General features: G+C 42.7%; 1 protein-coding gene and 1 long non-coding RNA gene across 4 annotated transcripts; one reads left to right on the top strand and one right to left on the bottom strand.

Moving 5' to 3' along the window:
• Window positions 1–9: 9 nt before the first annotated feature.
• L3HYPDH (trans-L-3-hydroxyproline dehydratase) lies at window positions 10–14,220 on the top strand. 2 transcript variants are annotated; one of them, XM_070593109.1, is made up of 5 exons: window positions 10–584; window positions 4,355–4,524; window positions 6,946–7,068; window positions 7,158–7,295; window positions 13,221–14,220. In XM_070593109.1, exons 1-5 carry the CDS (start codon window positions 77–79, stop codon window positions 13,344–13,346), a joined length of 1,065 nt encoding a protein of 354 aa, XP_070449210.1. In that variant the 5' UTR covers window positions 10–76; the 3' UTR covers window positions 13,347–14,220. The 2 variants fall into 2 exon arrangements, with proteins under 2 accessions (XP_070449210.1, XP_070449209.1); XM_070593108.1 differs by having other exon boundaries at window positions 32–584; window positions 6,943–7,068.
• Window positions 3,604–20,796, bottom strand: LOC139079277 (uncharacterized). Of its 2 annotated transcripts, XR_011532743.1 has the most exons (3): window positions 20,589–20,680; window positions 19,104–19,197; window positions 3,604–3,730 (listed from the first exon to the last, which is right to left on the bottom strand). It is a non-coding gene; the product is annotated as an uncharacterized lncRNA (long non-coding RNA). The 2 variants fall into 2 exon arrangements; XR_011532742.1 differs by lacking the exon at window positions 3,604–3,730 and having other exon boundaries at window positions 15,050–19,197; window positions 20,589–20,796.
• Window positions 20,797–20,850: the final 54 nt, after the last annotated feature.

Genomic DNA, 20,850 nt, shown 5'->3' with positions numbered 1-20,850 from the left:
CCCGAGGGGGCCGCGCCGCCAGCCCAGCCCGCGCGGAGGCGGCGGCGGGTCGGGGGCCAGTTCCCGGACGCGGACGATGGAGAGCTCGCTGGCAGTGCCGCGGCTGCCCCCGCACGACCCGCGCACTCCGCCGCTGGCGGTGGTGGACATGCACACGGGCGGCGAGCCGCTGCGCGTCGTGCTGGCGGGCTGTCCCGAGGTGGTCGGCCCCACGCTGCTGGCCAAGCGGCGCTACATGCGCCAACACCTGGACCACGTGCGGCGGCGGCTCCTGCTCGAGCCCCGGGGCCACCGGGACATGTACGGGGCCGTGCTGGTGCCCAGCGAGCTGCCCGACGCGCACCTGGGCGTCCTGTTCCTGCACAACGAGGGCTACAGCTCCATGTGCGGCCACGGGGTGCTGGCGCTGGGGCGCTTCGCGCTCGACTTCGGGCTGGTGCCCGCGCCGCCGGCCGGGGTCCGCGAGGCCCGCGTCAACATCCACTGCCCGTGCGGGCTGGTGGCCGCCTTCGTGCAGTGCGAGGGCGGCCGCAGCCGCGGCCCGGTGCGCTTCCACAGCGTCCCGGCCTTCGCGCTGGCCACAGGTAACCGGCTGCAGGTAACCTCCCACGCAGCTCACCGCGCTCTCTGCGGGCTGTGCCCTCGCGGCGCGACTGACCCGCCCTACAAGCCTTTGCGCTTAATTCTAGAGCAGTGCAAACGCGTCTTAGCGTTCTAGCCATGCGGATTTGGGCGGTGCCTGCAATGCGAATATCCCGCAGATCTCTCCGGGAGGAGTACAGAGCTCCGGGTTTCCCTTACTCAGCGCCTCCTTCCCGCTGTCAGGCTGTCCTAGAGCTCTGGCGGTTGGACAAAGCAAAGTTCGCTGGGGTCAAGGCAAGAGCAAAGAACAGCCAGTGAACTGTAGTTCCCGGCTGGCTGAGAATACGCTCTCTAGACGCTTTATTGACCCGAAGGGTTACTAAAACTTATGCGTAAAAAGTGTCTTCTCCACTTTTGGGGAAAGAATTAAATGAGAATGAATAAATGAATCAATTTATAAATTGTGAAGATACGGATGTTGCTGCTCTTATTCTTTAATAACAGGAACAGACATTGCCTGCGTTCGAATCCTGACAACCCCCTAAAGCACTGCAACCGTAATCAAATTACTTAACCTCTCTGTGCCTGTTTCTTTGTTCTCTCATTGGTTTTGTGAGGATTAAATGAGAGTATGTAAGGTACGTAGAATTTTAGAAAATATATCCCTAGAAAGGCTGCAGAACATATGGAGTTGCTAGAGTTCTCTAGACCTTTGAAAGTGCAGAGCCTTTAAACGGTTGCATTGGGTTCCCTAGTACAGAGCGTGTACGTCCTGTCAAACGGGGTGTCTATAACTATAATCCTTACGAAGAGGGAGAGCCCTCCAAAGGGCTGATTTCTGTCGGGACGCTTTAGCGATCTGACTGGGCGTGAGCTGGGCGCTGATTTAGTCAAGCCAGGAATAGGGTTATCACCCTTTTCTTGGAGGTCTTCAAGCCAATCAATGATTTTGTTAGTTTGATCTTGATCCTTCTCCAGGATTGGGGTTTCAGATTAGCCTGCTCATGAATGACGCAGCGATAGCCCAGGCGTCGGAGAGCCTGAGAGCCACCTCGGGCAGCTGACGCACGCGCGGATGAAGAACGCCCCTGCGAAACTGATGCTTCTTTCCCCTTTAGGAGCGAAGGGCGTCACGTCGGATTGGAGGGCGCTTGAGGGAGACAGGAGTTCCTGTTTAGGATTGCACCTAAGCAGCCTCAACCGTTTAACTAGTCTTGCTACCCGGTTTCCCCCTCGGCCACCCCAGCGGCAGAGTAGAAACTCTCTAGATTTTGTAGGAAATGGCAGCTTGCAGCAAGTTCACCCACTACCTCCTGGTCCAGGCTTGGTTAGGGCACGGGCAGCCAGGCCCGCGGGCACAGTAGTTCCTGAGGGCCCCACTGTGTGACTGTGAGTAATCCGTGGGCGTTCACGGTCACTTTGAGTCATGAAGACGACGAAATCCTAAATTCTTTACTTTGAAAAATGCATGAAAGGCAGACTGATAGTGTTCAAAACCACTGCTCTGCCCCTCCCCATCTCGGTGACCTGGTGAAAGGGAGTCCATGCTCAGTGTCACGGTAGAATGAGGATGACAGCAGCACCCCGCTCAGAGGACTGCGGAGGTCACCTTCGCTCCATCAGCTGAAGCCCTCCATCCGAGGGCTGTTGCCTGTGTTCACGGGCTAGAACAGTAGGCAGGCAACGAATATTTGTGGAATGAGTAAATAAGTGAAATTTGGAGAAGACCGTGCTGATCGGCAAATGTAAATACCTGGTCCTCCTAAGAGCTCTATTGCCACTGGAAATTAAACTTTGGCTTTAATACTAACATATATTGTGTTCCTAATCTGTGCCAAGCTGGCCCCACACATGATCACAGGGAATTCTCAAAATAATCCTTTTGGGGGAAATAGCAATTTCACTTTGCACATGAGGACACCAAAGCCACACTTAACTTACCTTTCTGCACTCCAGGGGTCCCTGATTTCCATCTACTTCCTTGTTCTTTCACTAAACCTGCTTTTCATGTTGTACCAGCATCAAGATAAAGACGTTTTTGATTCACTTTTGCTGTTAAGCTCCAGAGGCGTGTTTCACTCTTTTGATTGACACATCACATGTTAAAAGGGCCCTGTGGACCCCCTGTAACTGATAGCGTACTGGATCTTTGTCTGACTCAGGGTGCAAACTCAGGAATGCAGGAAATATTTTATTTTTCACAACTTAATTTCTGAATTTGAGACCCCGCTCTGCCTTGTTGGTTGACTCTGCCACCTCCCTCCACATGCTGTCCCCTTTTCTCATATATGAGTGAACAAAGTTTCTTAAAAGTGCCACGGCCATGCAGAGGAGGGCCTTTGGTCCTCAGCTTGCACAGTTAGCCAGCGAAGCATCGTCTGCCCCAGTCCCTGTGGCCTCTGCCCCGCCCCCTGCGTCCCCCTCCCGGTTGCTGTCTCATCACAGCCCAGAGCCTCCCCCACCCCGTGCTGTGGGGAAGTCAGCACAGGTCTGCACTCTGGACCTTCAGCCTCTACTCAGTCCAGAGGAAATTTCTCGACTGACCAGGAGAAACAGTCTCCCTTCAGGACACTCCTTGGCCAACAAGTCTCTTTCCCCTGATGTCTTAGGTTTCCATAAAACAAAAACAAAGGCCTTCTCTGTCCCCTGCCATATGCCACCTGAATCTGGGAGGAGGAAGAGAAGAAATGTGAGAAGGCGTAAAATAGTTTTAATATCCCAAAATATCATCCAGCCCCATTCCTTGGGGAAATACAAATTCAAGATTTCAAACAAGTGACCTTCAGGTGAAACTTTGGGTATGCAATGGACTTGAAATACTCAAATAAAAACACTGATACAAAATGATACTGTAGCGGTCAGTGGTGCTACCGTGGCTTTATTCCGAGTATGCGCCTGCAGGGTACTTTAATGAGATGAACATATATAGATGACTAAGTATTTGTGTAGAACTTATATAGAAAAATTTCTCTTTTTCTTCCATTTGTTTTGACATTACAGCTGAAGAAAACCAATTTGTGCATAGGAGCCAAAATTTTCACTATGTAAACCATCCCTCGTAGCACAGCAGGGGGCCTGCATTCTCCTTCGCAGTTTCACATGTTGATGTCCCAGGGCTTTCCCTTTCTCTCTGCCTCTATTATGTTTCCTAGAAAAGATCCTCAGGATAGTGAACAAACATGTATGTGTAATTTGGGGAAAACATGGCATTCAAATGTTGTATAACATATGCAAACATTAAATAAAAAATAGAAAGATGCACTTAGCTAAAGGTCTACCATTATTTACCTAATGCTTACTCATCCTGAAAATGGGTTTTTTAATTCCTTCTTATGATAGAAAGAAGCTGCATCCCCCCCTCCCTCCCCCACCCCCGCCACCAAATACACATATTAAAAATGCTGTGGAGCCAACCCTAATTGCCTAGTGGTTAAAGTTGAGCACGCTCTGCTTCAGCAGCCTGGGTTCAGTTCCTGGCCACTGAAGCACACCACTCGTCTGTCAGTAGCCAAGCTGTGGTGGTGGCTCACATAGTCACATAGAAGAACTAGAAGCACTTACAACTAGAATATACAGCTATGTACTTTGGCTTTGGGAAGGGGAAAAAAAAGAGAGAGGAAGATTGGCAACAGATGTTAGCTCAGGGGGAATCTTTTCCAGAAAAAAAAAGATGCTCAATAGAAATTGCTGTCAAAGAAAATAAATAAAAATGCTGTGAATTTTATTGCTAAAACACTAAAAACAAATTGATTTTCAAACATATCTTTTTTAGATCTCCTGGTGGATGTTCCTGGTCATGGAAAGGTGGTGGTGGACATTGCATATGGTGGTGCATTTTATGCTTTTGTGAGTGCTGAAAAGTTAGGGCTCGATGTTTGTTCTGCAAAGACAAGGGACCTTGTGGATGCAGCGACTGCAGTGACAGGGGCAGTGAAAGCTCAGGTCAGTACAGCTGCTGCCATCATAACAAATGCCCCCCTCGGCGGCATGGGGGGAATCTAAATTACACGTCTATATGGAAAATTACACATCTATATATTTAAATTATTAGCAGTACTAAGAATAGGGTACTGGTTTGAATCTTAGTCTCCAGAGCAAGACTCCCTAGGAGTTCTAGCTTTGCCACTTGTGACTTTTGTAACCTTAAACATGTTACATAACCTCCATGTGCCCAGTTTTCCTATCTGTAAAATGGAAATTATGAAATACCTGCTTCATAGGGTGTTATAAGAATGAAATAAGTTGATACATATAAAGGACTCAGAATAGCACCTAGCCTGTAATAAATGTTCAATAAATGGTAACTATTATTAACTTTAATACATATGTACATAATATAATTTGTGGTTATTTAAACATATAGTAAATGTATCATACAGTATTCTACTAATTTGAAATGCATATCCTTTGCTATATGTGGTCATTCTGCAAAAATAATGAATGTAAAATATAGCTTACAAAATAGATTTCATTATATCTGATTACTCTTATTTCACGAGAAGATAAATTCATAATTAGTGATTTTTTTCTTACATTGCTAAAAAGTTACTTAACTTCTCAAGTAACTCTAGTTTTGGCATGGGAAAACCATTCCGATAAAATCGGTTCAGATAATAAACAAGTCTAGAATATTCTTTCATTTCTAGCACAAGTCTGCCATTTTACCTTGAACTTGGAACCTATAAATAAAGCTCATATGAGGTATTTGAATGTTTTAGCATATGAGAATTTAATTATTCTAAGTAAAAAAGAGCTTGTTAAAGATAGTGTCTAATCTACTTGTACTAATCATTATTTATAGGCCTATTTAACATACCTGAGGCTTTCACATAATTTATAACTTAATAAAATGAGACTATATACTATATCCTTGTTCTAAATTCTCATTTTTCCAGGACTGTCAATACCAATATGCAGAATTATTTTATCATAGTAACTTCTGAAGCTCTGAATTGATAGTAATTTTCTGTTTCATTAGTCAAACAGGTAATAGTTTGAGTTAACAATTTGGCATAAAATAATTTCACCTTATTTTTAATGAAATAAAGAGGAAAAGGAATAGTTTTCTTAATAAGGAGTAATTCTGAACTCATTAAAGCTTGAACTTCTTACCAAGGTGGCAAAGGGCAGACTTGGAGGGAAGAGGGATTCTGAGAAAAAGTTCTATCAGGGATGAGTCAGGCCATAGAACTACTTTGGGAATTGCTGACCATTCCTACTGTTGCTTTGGATGGAGGGAAAGGCTATTTTGGGGGCTGACATTAATAAACATCAATTCACCTTCATTCACTCTTTTAACAAAGAATTTATTGTGTGTCAGACACCATGCTAGTTGCTGGAGACAAAGGAAGAACAAAGGCCCCCTTCAGGGAGCTCGGTCTAGTTGGGGAAGCATACCTGTGATCAGTGCCATGTTGTCACCGTGCTACAGGGGAGCTGGGCAAAGGGACTGTAAGCGGACGGAGAACAAAGATCCAGTGTGCAGGCCTCATTCACTCGGTTATAGATGGGCTCTTTGTATTTTAAGAATTCAAATTTATTCAGCTGCTTTAAATGACAGGTAAGTGGTAGTGGAATGTGTTAACTATGAGGATACACATGGAAGTAAGATGTTAGTAGTCTCAGAAAAACTCTAAGATGTTACAGAAATCCAGGAAAAGCTCAAGAGCCAGAGCTCTCGAGAAGAACAGGAAGCACGGCACATTTGGGCCTACCCACTTTCCCGCTAACGTGACTTGGCTACCCAGCCAGTGCCTGCTTCTCTCTGTGTGTATCTGTTGCTTTTCATGGTACCAACTGACTTCATCCTTGCAATAGATGGTTTTTTTTAACCCAATAGTTTCTCTCACCTAATAGCTTCTGCATCGTTATAACTTTTGCTTGCTCATGGCCTCTCACACTCCCTTCTCTATCAATGGTATTAACTTCAGCTCTAGAAACTCATTGCTTGATTCTTCCACATTATCTCCTTCAAGCTCCTGAGACTGTGGATACGACTGCCTTAGCTCCTCCTGTTTGAGCAGCCACTACCGGCCTGTGGACTGACCATCCTGGGGTCAGTGTTTCAAAGGATGTGTGTTTGGGGGCTGTGTGTATAAAAGAGGGCTCTTCCTTTAGCAGAGGCTACGTATGTGCAGGGCAACTTCCTTAGAAAGGACTCAAAGTATGATAAGAGTCATAACTTCCAATAAAACTATATTTATCTAGACAAAGACTTCATTTCTAGTATTTAGTGCCTTGACCCAAAAGGTATTTTAAAAATGATAAAGATTGAAAAGTTATGTCTAAGAGTGCCCCAGCTGCATTATTTGAATCAAAATATTTATTTCACATGTGGGTGATAATTTTTTTTGTTATCAGCAGTTTAACATTCATCATCCTGAAAGTGCAGACCTTGCCTTTCTGTACGGAACTATATTAACAGATGGAAGAGACGCTCACAGTGAGGAACCAACCACCAACATCTGTGTGTTTGCAGATGCACAGGTATTAAACCTGCAGTGTTTGGCACCAAAGCCAGGTAATATGGAAGCAGAACAGTGGGAACACTCCTACCTTCATTTATTCTTCCACAGGTTGACAGAAGTCCTACTGGCTCAGGAGTGACAGCCCGAATTGCCCTCCAGTATCACAAAGGGCTTCTGGAACTGAACCAGACCAGAGCCTTCAAAAGCAGTGCAACTGGCTCAGTCTTCACAGGGAAGGCTGTGAGGGTGAGTGACACGCTTAGCTTCTCATCTGTAAATGTGTTACTTTTGAGCCTAAGTTCGGTATTAGGTAAGTTTCTTCACTCAGCTCTCAGAAGAGACTTTTAAAGCAGGCCTGTAAAACTTGTGTTCAACTAGGATACTGGTTCTCAAAGTGTGGTTTGGGAAGCCCTGGAGGTCTCCAGGGTCCTTTCCACCGGTCCACAAGGTCAAAACTATATTCATAATAATACTAAGACATCATTGGCTCTTCACTTTCATTCTTTCACGAGCGTCCAGTACTCTGGAGGCCACGTGACGTGTGCCATCCCAGCTGACGGGAAGCAGAAGCAGAGGAGAATCTAGCCGTCGGCTGTAAAATCAGACATTAAAGAGTTTGCACAAGCCTAAGACAATGCCATTTTTCTCATTAAATGTTTTTGTTTTGGCAAATACAGTTATTTTCACAAAAATATGTTGTTTATGTTAACATGTAACAGGATTTACTATTTTTCAAATGAATTAATGAACAAATATCTTTAACTCCTAATATACTAAATATTGATAGATATAACCTATGTAAACAAAAACTCTTTGAAGTCCTCTGATCTTAAGGTATAAAGCAGTCCTGACACCAAAATGTTTGAGAACCACTAAATTAGGGTTTGGATTTTTTTTTTTTTTAGGAAGATTAACCCTGAGCTAACATCCACTGCCAATCCTCCTCTTTTTGCTGAGGAAGACTGGCCCTGAGCTAACATCTGTGCCCATCTTCCTCTACTTTATATATGGTACACCTGCCACAGCATGCCTTGATAAGTGGTATGTAGGTCCACACCCGGGATCTGAACCAGCAAACCCCAGTCTGCCAAAGCAGAATGTGCAAGTTTAACCGCTGCACCACCGGGCTGGCCCTTAGGGTTTGGATTTTGTTTGTATTTTATTGGAGTGTTTTATTTTATATAATAGGATGTGAAAAGTTGTGGAAAGAATTTTTTTAATAGAATCAAATTTTAAACATGCTAACAGAGCTAATTAATGAATCTACTCACAGTAGTAAATAAAATCTACTACAAGATGACCAGTTTACATGTAGTAAATGAATCTACTCATAAAGAACTCTTTAACATAGCAAACATTCTATCGTAATAAAGAGTTTTATATCCTAACATAGATGTTTTTAAAGTTTGGTTTTCCTAAAAATTGAAGTTTTTTAAAGTTAGGGATTCCTATATAATACAGTGATCTTATGAGATACCAACCCATCTCTGTTATTTGCAAAAATTTGGAATACACTGTCCTGGAGTCTGAGATTGAAGGTAATACAATCATCTACAACATTTGTTGGCTGCGTCACCATGTGTCAGTTTCCAAGCTGAGCACTCCACACACACCATCTCATTTAATCCTCATAGTACTCCTAGGAGGTTAGTACTGTTATTATCTTTTTTTTTTTTTTTTTTACAGATGATAACATGGAGCATTAGAGAGTTTAGGTAATTTACAAGAGGTCAAACAGTTAGTGAGTCACGGAGCCAGGCCATGAACGAGGGTCTCTCCAAGCAGACCTTAGGCTGTTAAGCACTACTATATTGCCATTAGACAAAGCAAGTTTTCAATGAAGATTTATATTATAGCAGCTTCATAAAAAGATAGTAAAACTACTGTACTCTAACCTAATAATTGACATTTTACCTTAAGCTTGAGTTATTCTCATTTTTAAAAATTAGAAAATAAAAAGGTACTCTGTAGTTAAGATATGAAGTTATTTCTTTTATAGTTACTAATCGTACTTGCCAGAAGATCTTCCCTGGCACTGAACTCCTTCCCTCTGTCTGGGCTCTCCCGGGCTCTCTGATGGTATCTTCTCCATCTCTTTCCCAGCCCCACTTCCTTTCCCTGTCCTTCCATCTAGGGGTCCCCAGAAGTTTCCCCTTAGCTTCCTTCTCATCTCATCTGCAATTTGATGCCACTGGGCAATTTCACCCACTTGTAAAGCTTCATGTCCAACCACCTGCTGCTGATGACTCCCAAACCTTCATGTCTACATGCCAGCCTGTGCCTCTCTCCTGACCCTACTTGTATTCCCAACTGTCCACTAAACTCATCTCGAAATGATCATCCTAGAGATATCTCAAACTCAAGTTGTTAAGGAGTTCTTCCTTCCTTCCTAAAAGTGTTCTCCTGTCTCATTCCCCATCTTGGTTAGTGGTAGCACAAGCTTCCCTTCCAAACTAGAAACCATGGTCACATCTAACTTATTCCTATTCCTCGCCTCCCACACGCATTAATTCCCAAGTCTGTCACTTCTCCAGTTCTGTCTCTATATTTTGTTCTTCTCCATCCTCACTATAAACTATGCTAGTGACTCCAGATTCAATCAATGAATTAAAGTTTCCTCTTAATGGGTCTCTGAGTGTCTAGTCTTTCTCCTCTTCAATTTGCCCCCTACTTTGCAGCTAAGCTTATCTAAAACCCAAATCTGATAAGGTCACTCTCCTTAAAAACCTTCCATTGCCTAAAGGATTAACTCTTGGGTTTTCTTTAAAATAATAAAAAATATGTGGAGATTAAATAAAATGCTACTGAACAAATACTGGGTAAATGAAGAAATCAAAGGAGAGATCGAAAAATACCTGGAGACAAATGAAAATGAAAGTATAACATGCCAAAATTTATGGGATACAGCAAAAGCGGTTCCAAGAGGGAAGTTTATAGCAATACAGGCCTACCTCAACAAACAAGAAAAATCTCAATAAACAATCCAACAGTATACCTAAAGGAACTGGAAAAAGAAGAAGAAGCAAAGCCCAAAATGAGTAGAAGGAAGGAAATAATAAAAATCAGAGCAGAAGTAAATGAAACAGAGACTAAAAAGAAAAAATCAATGAAACTAAGAGCTGGTTCTTTGAACAGATAAGCAAAATTGACAAACCTTTAATTAGACTCACCAAGAAAAAAAGAGAGAAGGCTTAAATAAGTCAGAAATGAAAGAGGAGAAATTACAAAAGACAGCTCAAATACAAAAGCTTATAAGAGAATACTATGAAAAGCTATATGCCAACAAATTGGATAATCTAGAAGAAATGGATAAATTCTTACAATCATGCAACCTTCCAAAACTGGATCAAGAAGAAATAGAGAATTTGAATAGAGCAATCATCAGTAAGGAGATCGAAACAGTAATCAAAAACCTCCCCAAAAGTAAATGTCCAGGACCAGACAGCTTCCCTGGTGAATTCTACCAAACATTCAAAGGAGACTTAATACCTATCCTTCTCCAACTCTTCCAAAAAATTGAAGACGAGGCGAAGCTTCCTAACTCATTCTACGAAGCCAACAGCACCCTGATACCAAAATCAGACAAGGACAACACAAAATACGAAAATTACAGGCCAATATCACTGATGAACATTGGATGCAAAAATCCTCAACAAATACTAGCAAATCAAATACAACAATACATTAAAAAGATCATACACCATGATCAACTGGGATTTATTCCAGGAATGCAGGGATGGTTCAACATCTGCAAATCAATCAACGTGATATACCACATTAACAAAATGAAGAATAAAAACCTCATGATCATCTCAATAGATGGAGAGAAAGCATTTGAGAAGATACAGCATCCATTTATGGGAAAAACTCAAAATAAAATGGGGATAGAAGGAAAATACCTCAACATAATAAAGCCTATATATGACAAACATAAAGCTAATATCATTTTCAATGTAGAAAAACTGAAAGCTATCCCTCTAAGAACAGGAACCAGACAAGGATGCTCACTTTCACCACTCTTATTTAACATAGTATTGGAAGTCCTAGCCAGAGCAGTCAGGCAAGAAAAAGAAATAAAAGGGATTAAACATGGAAAGGAAGAAGTGAAACTGTCACTATTTGCAGATGACATGATTTTATATATAGAAACCCCTAAAGAATCCACCAAAAATCTGTTAGAAATAATAAATGTTTACAGTAAAGTTGCAGGATACAAAATCAACACACAAAAGTCAGTTGCATTTCTATACACTAACAACAAAGTAGCAGAAAGAGAAATTAAGAATACCATCCCATTTACAATTGCAACAAAAACAACAAGATAGCCAAGAATAAACTTGACAAAGAGGTGAAAGAAGCTGGAAACTATAAAACATTGTTGAAAGAAATTGAAGAAGACACAAAGAAGTGGGAAGATATTCTGTGTTCTTGGATTGGAAGAATTAACATAGTTAAAACGTCCATACTTCCTAAAGCAATGCAATCCCTATCAAAGTTCCAACGACATTTTTCACAGAAATAGAACAAAGGATCATAAAATTTGTACAGAAAAACAAAAGGCCCCAAATAGCCAAAGCAATCCTGAGGAAAAAGAACAAAGCTGGAGGTATCACACTCCCTGATTTCAAAATATACTACAAAGCTATAGTAACCAGAACAGCGTGGTACTGGTAGAAAAACAGACACAAAGATCAATGCATCAAAATCGAGAGCCCAGAAATAAACCCACACATCTTTGGACAGCTAATTTTCCACACAGGAGCCAAGAACATACAATAGAGAAAGGAAAGTCTCGTCGATAAACGGTGTTGGGAAAACTGGACAGCCACGTGCAAAAGAATGAAAGTAGACCATTCTCTTACCCCATTCACAAAAATAAACTCAAAAAGAATTAAAGACTTGAATGTAAGATCTGAAACCAAGAAACTTCTAGAAGAAAAGTACGGTCTTCAACATCAGTCTTAGCAGCATATTTGCAAGTACCATGTCTGACTAGACAAGAGAAACAATAGAAAAAGTAAACAAATGGGACTACATCAAACTAAAAAGCTTCTGCACAGCAAAGGGAACAATCAACAAAATGAAAAGACAACCTAACAATTGGGAGAAGATATTTGTAAAGCATATATCAGATAAGGGGTTAATATCTGAAATATATAAATAACTCGTACTTCCCAATAAAAAGACCAACAACCTAATTAAAAAATGGGCAAAAGATCTGAACAGACATTTCTCCAAAGAAGATATACGGATCAGGCACATGAAAAGATGTTCAACATCACTAATTATCAGGCAAATGTAAATCAAACCTACAATGAGATATCACCTCATGCCTGTCAGAATGGCTATAATTAACAAGACAGGAAATAATAAGTGTTGGAGAGGATGCAGAGAAAAGGGAACTCTCTACACTGCTGGTGGCAGTGCAAACTGGTGCAGCCACTATGAAAAACAGTATGGAGATTCCTCAAAAAATTGAGGGGAACTACCATAGGATCCAGCTACTCCACTGCTGGGTACTTATCCAAAGAACATGAAAACACAAATGCATAAAGATACATGCACCTCTATATTCACTGCAGCACTATTCACAATAGCCAAGACTTGGAAGCAACCTAGGTGCCCATCAAGGGACGAATGGATAAAGAAGATGTATATATTGTGTGTATATGTGTATATATATATATATATATATATATATATATATACACAATGGAATACTACTCAGCCATGAGAAATGATGAAATCCAGCCATTTGTGACAACATGGATGGAACTTGAGGGTATTATGCTAAGAGACATAAGTCAGAGGGAGAAAGTCAAATACCATATGATCTCACTCATAAGTAGAAGATGAAAACAACAACACATAAAAACAGAGATTGGACTGGTGGTTCCCAGAGGGGAAGCTGGGAGGGAAGAGGGTAAAAGGGGTGATTAGGCACAAATGTGTGGTGATGGATGGTAATTAGTCTTTGGGTGGTGAACATGATGTAATCTACACAGAAACTGAAATGTAATGATGTACACCTGAAATTTATATAATGTTATAAACCAATGTTACCACAATAAACAACAATAATAAAATGATAAAAATCAAGAATACAGCTTTTAGGCCACATACAACAAGAGTGAAGTATTTTGATACTATACTCCTTTCATCTTTTTTCAGGAAGCAAAATGTGGTGATTTTAAAGCTGTTATAGTGGAAGTATCTGGACAAGCCCACTACACAGGTACAGCAAGTTTTACAATCGAAGACGATGACCCACTGAGGGATGGATTTCTTCTCAAGTGACTTCTATGGCTTTTAAAGGCTTCCTTCTTAAAGCAATAATTGTAATTAATTTTTCTCTGAATTATGTGGAAAGCTATCCAAATTGTAAATGTAAGCCAACTTCCATTCTTTTTAAAATAGTATGCTGTGGCTAAATGTCATTATACCTCATATTTGCACATGTGTATTGGTATATGTAGCAAACAAAATGCCAAAAATTCAGAATATTTTTCTTGTTATTATATGTCAGGTAAAACTAAAACCTTAATTGTTACTTTTAAAATAATACTCTATGGTAATTACTAAAATATGTTAAAGATTGCTTGAATATTGTTCAAATGCTTGAATAATAGCTTGAATTGTAGCCCTCACAAGAAGTTCATTACTTTAGTCTTCCAGGTTCGAGCAAAATAATGGCGTCTTCTCTGAGCAGCATGTAAGTTAGACGGATTATTATAAGGTACTCTACCCTTAGTGAGTATAGCGTGGAAGAGAGTGGGGGCGGGTCAGCTTCTTTGGGTCAATGTTGTTCTAGCTGCTGCTGGGATGCTCTCTGTGGTGCACAGCCCAGATCCTACACCCAGGTAACTGAAGCCTGATAAACTGACATGAGAACACCAACTAATCATTAGACTTTTGCTGTGTCTTTAAGGCTTTTACAATAGAGATTGTTTATTGCATTATTGAAATACAGGTACACAGGAAATATCAATCAATGAATCACTACCGTGGGGTGAGTCTCATCCTCTCCCAGCTACGTGCCAGGTAGATTTAAAACATGAAAGAAATGTTAACTGTTGACATTCTTGCTAGTTAATTGTCTGTGAGCCTGTTAAAAATAAAATTTGATCATTATCAGTCATTATAAAATGAAGTATTAAAAAATTATTCCACATGTGGTGCTCTCAATATTCAGTAGACTCTTTTGTGAGGTAAGTGATAGTATTTTTTTCTCAGCATACAGAAACTGAAGTAATTAATTCATTTGAACTGGCTTTGTCATCCAGCAAGTCTGTATAGACCCAGGTGTTAGGTCTGGGACTGAATTACCTGACCAACGTGAGGGCTATAAAGTTAATGTGCTTGATTTCCTTATTACACAAAAACACTTAAGATGTTTTCCACTCATTTTCTATAAAATTTTGTGGTAAAGAAATCACTTACTTCCAAAAAATGACATTATTCCTAACAAACACGAAAAATCCCCAAATAAGTAATCTCAAACTACACCTAACTGAATTAGGAAAAGAAGAACATAAGCCCAAAGTCAGCAGAAGGAGGCAAATAATAAAAATCAGAGCAGAAATAAATGCAATGGAAACAAACACAGTAGAAAGGACCAGTGAAACAAAGAGCTCGTTCTTTGAGAAGATAAACAAAATTGACACACCCCTAGCCAGACTTACAAAAAATGACACTAAGTCAATATGACCAGGAAGATTCCTACAGATTAGGGAGATGTGCTGTACTTTTTTTTAAAAAAAACAAAAACAGAACCACTATTTTCTCTTCAAATTTCACGTCACATTAATTTGAAAAAAAGATACATACATTGTTTAAAAGTTACATTTTATAGTATTTTGTAACTGCCACACACATCTCCTCCACTTTAATGACATACACCATGAAATGGGTGTTATTCTCCCATGGCGACCAAGAGTGGGGAGATTTTATCACTAACATTCTTTAGAATTGTCAGCACGTGGTGAGAAGAAAAAGCAGACTGACTTTTAGTCGGTTTTATTATTGTTTTAAAATTCTCTAGAGACAGCGCACCCCCGTATCCACTGCACCCCCTGCCCCACCAACAGCATGCGGGGTGTTTACCCCATTTATATATGTATCTGAGGGAAACGCAAGTCGGACCTGTTAAATAACTGTCCCAAGGTCACCTTAGAGGCCGTGACTCTAGGACCTCCGGCCCCGAGTCCAGTATTCCCTCCTGCACTTGTTCCAAGATCTGGTACCTTAACAAAACTCTTAGATTTCTTGAACATTAAAAAATAAATATTGCCTAAATCTCCCTAAATTCTAATCCAAACCAGAGCCAAATCCTTGCAATAATATTCATTCCATCTGCACTTCAGCCCGTCTCCCTTAGAGTCAAAAACAGTAGGGAAATTGACTCCTCTCGCCTGCACATGTCTAATCAGTCACAGAGCCCTATTTTCCCTTCTCAATACTGCCCACCTCTGTCCCTTCCCATCTGAGTAAAGGTCTTGCCTCATCAATTAACTCTTTCAAGCAACCTCCTTCCCCTCACTGGTTCCTCCTCTAAGTACTGAAATGTGCTCATCATAAACAAAGTGAAACAAACATTCCTTGTCCACTTTCCCTCTCTAGCTTGCTGTCACCCTGATTTCCTTGCCTTTGTAGTCAAGCGTCCAGATTCCTGACTCTGCTCACTGGGAACATTTTCTCGCCTCCCATTTGCTATTCAACTATTGCAATCTGGTTTCCAGCTCATGACTCATTGGAAACCATGCTTGACCTAACTGCCAGATCGAACGGTCACCCAAGGGTTTATACAAGCCATGGTGGACGCTGCTGCTTGCTCCTGGCAGGCAAGTATGGTGCATTTTAGAGCAGGAACTCCACTCCCTTGGTGCTGAGTTCAGCCACAGAGCCACTCACTGAGGCTTTCCAGGCCATAGGTTAGTACCCAGTCCCCATTAGTACCCACCAGGTGCTATAAATGTGTGGGCCCGAATCCATCTGGTCTGCACGTGAATTGCACAATGATTTTTGCTCCAAGTCCTCTAGACTCCATAAGAATTGGAGTATCCTTCTTTTCAACCCTCAGAACTCGCAAGTTCCATACCATCCCTCCTTACGGCAGTGCTTCTTGTATGTCAATGTGGGTATGAATTACCTGGGGATCTTAATCTGCAGTCTCATTTATTGGGTGTGGGATGGGGCAGTTCTGACAAGCTCTCAGGTGATGCTGATGCTGCTGGCAGGAGGACTGCAGTGTGATTAGCAAAACTTGTTAACCAATCTATTTTAATTACCTGCCTGGGCCCACGCTTAACAGGTGAGTCTCCTCTACCTGGCAACTTCTCTGAGCTCTGAAATACATGAAAGGCCTGTTAGGTCCCCACCTGGAGGAAAAGGAGAGCACTGACATCATCATTAGTGCAACTTTCCTGAGAAGAGGCTGAGACAATTACCTTGTCCTCTTTTCTGAAAAGCAAAACAAAACCAAAACCACAGGACAGCTGATTTCCCAGTTAGCCAAATATACCTCATTAAATATTTCACTCACCCACCTCGCTTTTCTCCCTCTACCTGCATTTTAATTTCTACTACTCACATTCCATCCATGGTTCTTTTCTGTCTTCACTCAATACCCTCTCCCTAAGTCGTCACACTCATGCCTGTGGTTTTCTCCCGTGTAGACAGGCTGACATCTCCCAAATCTCTAAATCCTGAGAAGCAGAGCCATACTGCAGATCACCACTTAGTGGGCAAACCAAACTCATCAGCTTCCCAGAACGTGCCCCTCCTCCTGCAAGCCCTCACTTGGTTAATGGTACCACCATTCATCGAGCCAAGAACTTGGGATTCATCCTTGGCTCCTTGTTCACAGCCTGCCATCCTATATGTTGATGCTCCTGAGGGGGATGTCTGTGGATTTGGCTGGCATCATTCCTTTCCCCTTCTCTTAACAACACTCTCCTTTTCCTTTGGGAAACTATCCATCCCCTGCATGGAACCTTGCTGGGAGCGCCAGGCAAGGGCTATGCCAATCAGACTCTCTCCCCCAGGACCTGAGAGAAATGACAAAGGTCTGAGAAATGGTTGAAGGCCACTTATTCTGATAGTGCCCTAAAGAGGTCACCCCCAGTTAGTTTCTGCTCACTCTACCCACAGAGCTGCCCTGACTTCTCTTGTTCTTGGGGCTGGCTGTTAGGCTACCTTTTTGTAATTTGAACTCCTCCTGTCCTTCCAGTAAATTCTTTTGCTTAAATGAGACAGTGCCCTCACTGTTTGTACTGCTTATATCCAAAGACCCTAAGCCATACACTACCTCCTTAAAATCTCTTCCTCACTGTAAATGCCCTAGTTCAGACTCTTTCATTTCTCCTCTGGGCCATTACAATCCCTTTTCTAAACTGGTCTCCCAGTTGCCAGATTCTCCCCCTACAGTCACTCAAAAAATATTTTTTTGTGTGTACCTAGTAGTTTTCCAGAGTGCTGAGTGCTCAGAATCTAATAAAAAGCCAAACAGACAAAGTCCTGGTCTTCACAGAGACTACAATGAGAGGCAGGCAATACTTTACCAAAAAAGATAATTACAGGGGCCAGCCCTGTGGCCCGAGCGGTTAAGTTCACGCGCTCCGCTTCGGCGGCCCAGGGTTTTGCCGGTTCAGATCCTGGGCTTGGACACGGCACCGCTTGTCAGGCCACACTGAGGTGGCATCCCCCAGAGCCAGAAGGACCTACAACTAGAATATGCAACTATGTACTGGGGGGCTTCAGGGAGAAAGAAAAGAAAAGAAAAAAAAAGGAAGATTGGCAACAGATGTTAGCTCAGGTGCCAATCTTAAAAAAAGAAAAAAAAATCAATTACAGACTGGTTCTGTGCAAGAAGCCAAGGAAGGCTTCCCTCGAGAGACTAACTCTCACGCAGACACGGGGATTCAAGGGAACTGGGGGAAGCGGGGAATGAAGCTCTCAGGCAGAGGGGACAGCAAGTGCAAATGCTCTAAGATGGGGGTTTAAGGAACTCACAAAAGGCCAGTGTCACTAGAGGGGAGCAAAAACGGAAAGTGGCCCCAAATGAGCCTAGAAAGGAAGCAGATGTCATCTCATGCAGTGCCTTGTAGGAAAAATTAAGGATTGGGGTCCTTATCATAAATTCAACAGAGAAAGCCATTAGAGGAGTTTAAATAAGTGAATGGAATGATCGAATTTATTTTATTTAAAAGAGCATTCTGCCTCCAGGGGGGAATAGGGGGTGGATGTGGGGAGACCAGTTAGGAGGTGACAGGAGTAGTCCAAAGAAGAGAGGGCGAGAGCTAAGATTCAGGTGGAGGACAAAGTGATGGAGGAAGTGAGTGGATACAAAGATATTTAACAAGTAGAACCCCCAGGATGTCTCAACGGATTGGACATGGGCTGGTGGTGAGGAAGAGGAATTTATGTAGAAAGAATCCTAAGTTTTTGGCTTGTAAGCTAGATGGAAGATGGTGCCATTTTCTGAGACAGAAAATATTGAGGACCAAGGTTTTTAGGAAAAGTGGAGGGAAGATCATGAATTCCATTTTGGTTACGTTGAGTTTGAGGTGTTTTTCACACCAAGAAGAAATGCCAAGTAGCAAGATATACAGTTTGAGGCTGGAGATATAATTTGGAGTTATGAATATATAGGTAGTTTTCAAAGCTCCAGGTGTTAGTGAGATGAGAGAGGAAGTCCGGAGGAGGCGAGGACTAAGCCTTGATGGACTCCGGCATTTAAAGGCAGGTAGAAGATAACCTGGCAGAAGACACTGAGGCAAACAAGGAAGGAAGAACACCAGGAGAGCGTGAGGTCACTCTTATCTTTCTGAATTGCACCAGATCATCACCCTCCCTTGCTTAAACCCCTTCAAGGGCTAATGTCATTACCCCATCTTCCCCTGACGAAGTTCAATCTCCATAACACAGCATGCCAGTCCTCTCTGAGAGAGCCCCAATCAACTTTTACCATTTATTTCCCTCTTCACTCCCTACCCTGTACCGTAGAATACAGACACTTCTCACCGATACAAGAGAGTCAAGTACTTAGATGCTAACCTTTAGACTTTGCACATGCAACAAATATCCTTCCTTTTCTTCTTTTTTTGGAGAGTCCAATGTCAGCTCTTGTGAGAAATCTTCATCAGCTACCCTAGGAAAAGTTAGTTACCTCCATAGAATTTCATTCAATATTTTTTAACAACACTTATGACATTGCAATATATTTGTGTTTGCCTAAAACTGTAAGGTTCTTTGAGCTGGAATCCTCTGTTGTTTTTGTTGTTTCTGAAAATCTAGCATGAGGAAGATTTGCTAAATAAATTAATCTACTATATGTTTTTGTCTTAATTCAGTGGTTCTCAGCTGAGGTTGTTTCCCACTCCTACCCCCAGGGACATTTGGCAACCTCTGGAGACATTTTTCATTGTCACCACTGGCATCTCGTGGGTAGAGGCTAGGGATGCTGCTAACCATCCCACAATGCCTAGGGATGCTGCTAACCATCCACAATGCATAGGGTAGCCCCCACAGGAAAGATTTATCTGGCTCAAAATGTTATAGTGCTTAGTTTATCACTAAGTTAAATGAACTTCTATTTATGCTGTAAATGTCCGGTAGGATGCTTTTCCTCAGTTGAAATAAGCACCCAACCACTAATATCATTGACTCTAAGACCTGCGAGTGTACTAGTCATTCTTTAGAGCAGTGTTTCCCACACTTGACTGTGCATCAGAATCACTTGCAGGGCATATGGCTGGGCCCCACCCCCAGAGTTTCAGATTCAGTAGATTTGGGGAAGGGCCTGAGAATCTGCATGTCTACAAGTTCCCAGGTCATGCTGATCCTGTTGGTCCAGGGCCCACGGTATGCAAACCACTGCTTTAGAGAACCTGAGGGTTTATCACACTTTCTTCCATTAGAGGCCATGCCCAGAAACTTGAGATGCAGCTTCCCTGGACAGCCAGGCCCTTCCTGTTCTAGTAGATTCCAGCCGGATACCTGGAGCTGCATCTGCCTGGCTGGCAGCACCTTAGACTCAAAATACACTACGTTCCAGAGAATTAATGAAGGCTGCCAGCAGCCTTCTCCCCCTACACACATAGGTGAGCCAATTATGGTCCTGAGGTCTTGGCCCTTGAAAACAAGGTGACGTCCTGCCTCCAAGATGCATATCCAGCTCCTCAGAGCACCTGTATCAGAATCACCTATTGGGTTTAGATTCATGGGCCCACCCTCAGTAATCCTGGGAGTGGGCCAGTGAATCTGCCTTTTAACAAGCCCACAGCAGCGGCTCTCAGTGTGGTCCTCGGACCAGCAACATCATCACCACCTGCGAACTTGTTAGAGAGGCAGATTCTCCGACAGGCCCCCAGACCTGAAACTCCGGGGTTGGGCCCAGTCACTTGTGTTTTAACAAGGCCCTAGGTGACTCTGTTGCACGCTCAAGTTTGCGAACACCTGGTTTAAATTATTCTGCCCCTCAAGCTTAAGCTATCGAAATTTAGACTATTTTTCACTTCAGGGTCTAGATTCCTTTCCTACCTGCATATGCCAGTAACACCCACAGCGAGCAAAGCGCCCCCCACAAAGGCCTCCCGTAGGGCCGTTGCGTCCAACAAGCGAGCTCTCGAGCGTGCGCACCCGGGGCAGGCGGGCCTTTCTGCGCGGGAGCCCCGCCCCGCTCTGGGGCCGGTGCGGGTCACGGAGGAGGCCTCCCCGAAGCGCAGCCCCGGGCTGGGTGACCTGGGGCAGAGGCGAGGGCGCTGTCCGGGCGTCCCGCCCCGCGCTCCTGCGTAAACACGCG

The sequence above is a fragment of the Equus przewalskii genome, chromosome 25 (genome assembly GCF_037783145.1).
Source record: "Equus przewalskii isolate Varuska chromosome 25, EquPr2, whole genome shotgun sequence".
Taxonomy (NCBI): Eukaryota; Metazoa; Chordata; class Mammalia; order Perissodactyla; family Equidae; genus Equus; species Equus przewalskii.
Note: the sequence above shows the minus strand (reverse complement) of the source record. Positions and strands in the feature narration are given on the sequence as shown.

Excerpts from the sequence above, each read along its gene's own strand:
- L3HYPDH (XM_070593108.1), top strand. The coding sequence starts at position 77 with ATGGAGAGCTCGCTGGCAGTGCCGCGGCTGCCCCCGCACGACCCGCGC. Across the intron at positions 585-4,354 it reads GGCCTTCGCGCTGGCCACAG|ATCTCCTGGTGGATGTTCCT; the intron begins GTAACCGGCTGC and ends TATCTTTTTTAG. Across the intron at positions 7,069-7,157 it reads GTGTGTTTGCAGATGCACAG|GTTGACAGAAGTCCTACTGG; the intron begins GTATTAAACCTG and ends ATTCTTCCACAG.